The 2,253-nt window shown below is 40.3% G+C and overlaps 1 protein-coding gene across 1 annotated transcript in view; it reads right to left on the bottom strand.

The window, feature by feature from the left end:
• Positions 1-2,027, bottom strand: part of LOC106811920 — a 3,706-nt gene extending 1,679 nt beyond the window's left edge. Inside the window, exons 1-2 of the mRNA XM_014815660.1 lie at positions 1,834-2,027; positions 259-465 (exon numbers count right to left, since the gene is read on the bottom strand). Coding sequence (XP_014671146.1) covers positions 259-465; positions 1,834-2,020 — 394 coding nt within the window. The 5' untranslated portion in view covers positions 2,021-2,027. The remainder of the gene's footprint in view (positions 1-258; positions 466-1,833) is intronic.
• Positions 2,028-2,253: the final 226 nt, after the last annotated feature.

Below are 2,253 nucleotides of genomic sequence, written 5' to 3'. Positions count from 1 at the left end.
CCTATATATATATATACAGAAGTAGTATAATAGGATTATATTCCTATATATATATATATCAGAAGTAGATAATAGGGATTATATTCCCTATATATATATATCAGAAGTAGATAATAGGGATTATATTCCCTAGCTATTATCTACTTTTGATATATATATCCTCTCTCTTTCTCTTCTCATTCTCTATCACTCTCTCCCACTCTAACCACTTTTCTCATTCTCTCTCTCTTCTATTCTATTCTATTCTGGCAGCTTTACCTGCGAGGGGATTGCTGGCCAACAGAATCCCTATTGCTGCCTTCTCTGCTCGTAGGGCGGCTATGAGAGCTGCCTGGCTGTTCGTGAATGTAGTTATATCGTCGTCAAACGTCAGCTGGTGTCGGGGCTGGGCAGCATAGTGTACTGGATAGTGGGGCTCCGGTAATCTCAGATAGTGAGTAGGGCCGTGACGCAACGACTGAAACCCTAACAAATCAGAAGTACAAATATAAGATGACACGCCGGGAAACAGACGGCGGTATGAGTAAGCCCGCAGCTCGTGGCGGGGCAAGAGACTCTCTTGCCCTCCAGAACATTGTAAATACTCTTACATGTGGCTAATGGCAAACTTCCCTCTGGCAGGAACACAAACCAGGCTGCGCCCCCAGGCAAAATGAGTTCGCTACGCCTTTGGGTATAGATCCGTTGCCACACTCCGTGATCTACAGAGGTATAGATAGCTGTTGGGTCCGCCCATTGCGACAATACTGCAGTGAGTGCATTTAAGTTTCCATAGGAGCTTGTAATTCTTCTAAGCATTGGAATCACGATGTAAATAAATATAACAATATAAATAACCCCCTTAAAAAACAAACGAACTGAATAGGCAATGAACAATGAAGTAAAAACTAAGCAAAATGGTCTTCGTTTACCAGTCAATGTGAATTGAGATGTAGAAATTCAGCTCAGTAGGCACGCACAGATACTATATATGCACAGTAAACCTACACCTCGCTCTCTGTGGGCATCAATGTGACAATATAATGTCAGTGAAACTCGATCAAAGACAAACAAAACTATTTAAAGGGATATATAACCATAGGTTCCTTGCTTATTTTTAGTTAAAGTAGGCTTAAATACGCCATATAAAAATTTTTATTGTTCAATATATATGCATTAAAAATGATTTTTAACGTTTCAAAACTAACGTCTGTATCGTTGATTACAGCGACGGTGGCGCCACTGCTAATCCATCTACTTTCAAAGTTGCGCATCGTAAATTTTTGGCTGCAGGCTATACAGACTAAGGGTGTTTCTTATTTATTAATTTAATTAAAAGGAGAAGGATCGCAATATCTTGTAAGCAACCTTTAGATTTTTAGGTTCAGTTACAATATAGACGTTCGGTTAAATAGCAGCTAGATATAAATATAGTTACACTTTTGTGATTAGCCTTCGGTCTGTAACGTGCAAAATAAATTGGCAAAAGCACTTCGTAAGAGTGGCAGCACAATAGCAGGGTGTCATATCATGTCAGCGGTAAAAAATAAAGATTTCGAAACTCACTGTTGTTTTATGACAAATATGTAAATGCATGATTATAGAAATTTGTAGGTATATACCATTATTCGTGTATAATTATCATAATATATATATATACCCTAAAATTCTAGGGTGTAGTATCCATTTAAGGTGCGAACAATAACGTGAAAAGTACTTTGCAGGATAACATCAAATACAATACTAGCATACGATGGATGCTCGTAGGATCAACGAGAAAAATTACGTCATCGCCGTATTAAACGAGTCACGTGACTTCGTTGATCTTCCGGCGCAGATACAAGCGTAGCCTACCGAATGACTGATGCGGTTGCTTGTAAGGAGGGCCGCGGTATCCGCTGTTATAGGAGCCGCCGTACGTCTCTCTCCCTTGTGTCAGCGAATTTTCTCCGTACGGCTGAATTCTGTGCGACTGTCTAGCTCCATTGGAGAAGCGTGGGATAGTGACGTAAGAGAAACTTCCCGCAGCTGAACAATGCATGACGCAGCATGACTGCAATAACAATGAAAATCGTTACAGATCGTTGAGGATCGTTAAAGTTATCGTAGCTCTACTACATGCATGATTCGGTTGGTTGCTATAACGACGAGCAACTAGTGGTACTCTACACACACAATTAACGTTGTCATCAGAACTACGGCCATGGTTACCTTCTGATAAATATCCATGCCCGCACACACACACACACACACACACACACACACACACACACA

This window comes from Priapulus caudatus, unplaced genomic scaffold (assembly GCF_000485595.1).
Source record: "Priapulus caudatus unplaced genomic scaffold, Priapulus_caudatus-5.0.1 Scaffold591, whole genome shotgun sequence".
In the NCBI taxonomy this organism is placed as follows: Eukaryota; Metazoa; Priapulida; class Priapulimorpha; order Priapulimorphida; family Priapulidae; genus Priapulus; species Priapulus caudatus.
The sequence above is the reverse complement of the archived record's forward strand: the minus strand, read 5'-3'. Positions and strand labels throughout refer to the sequence as shown.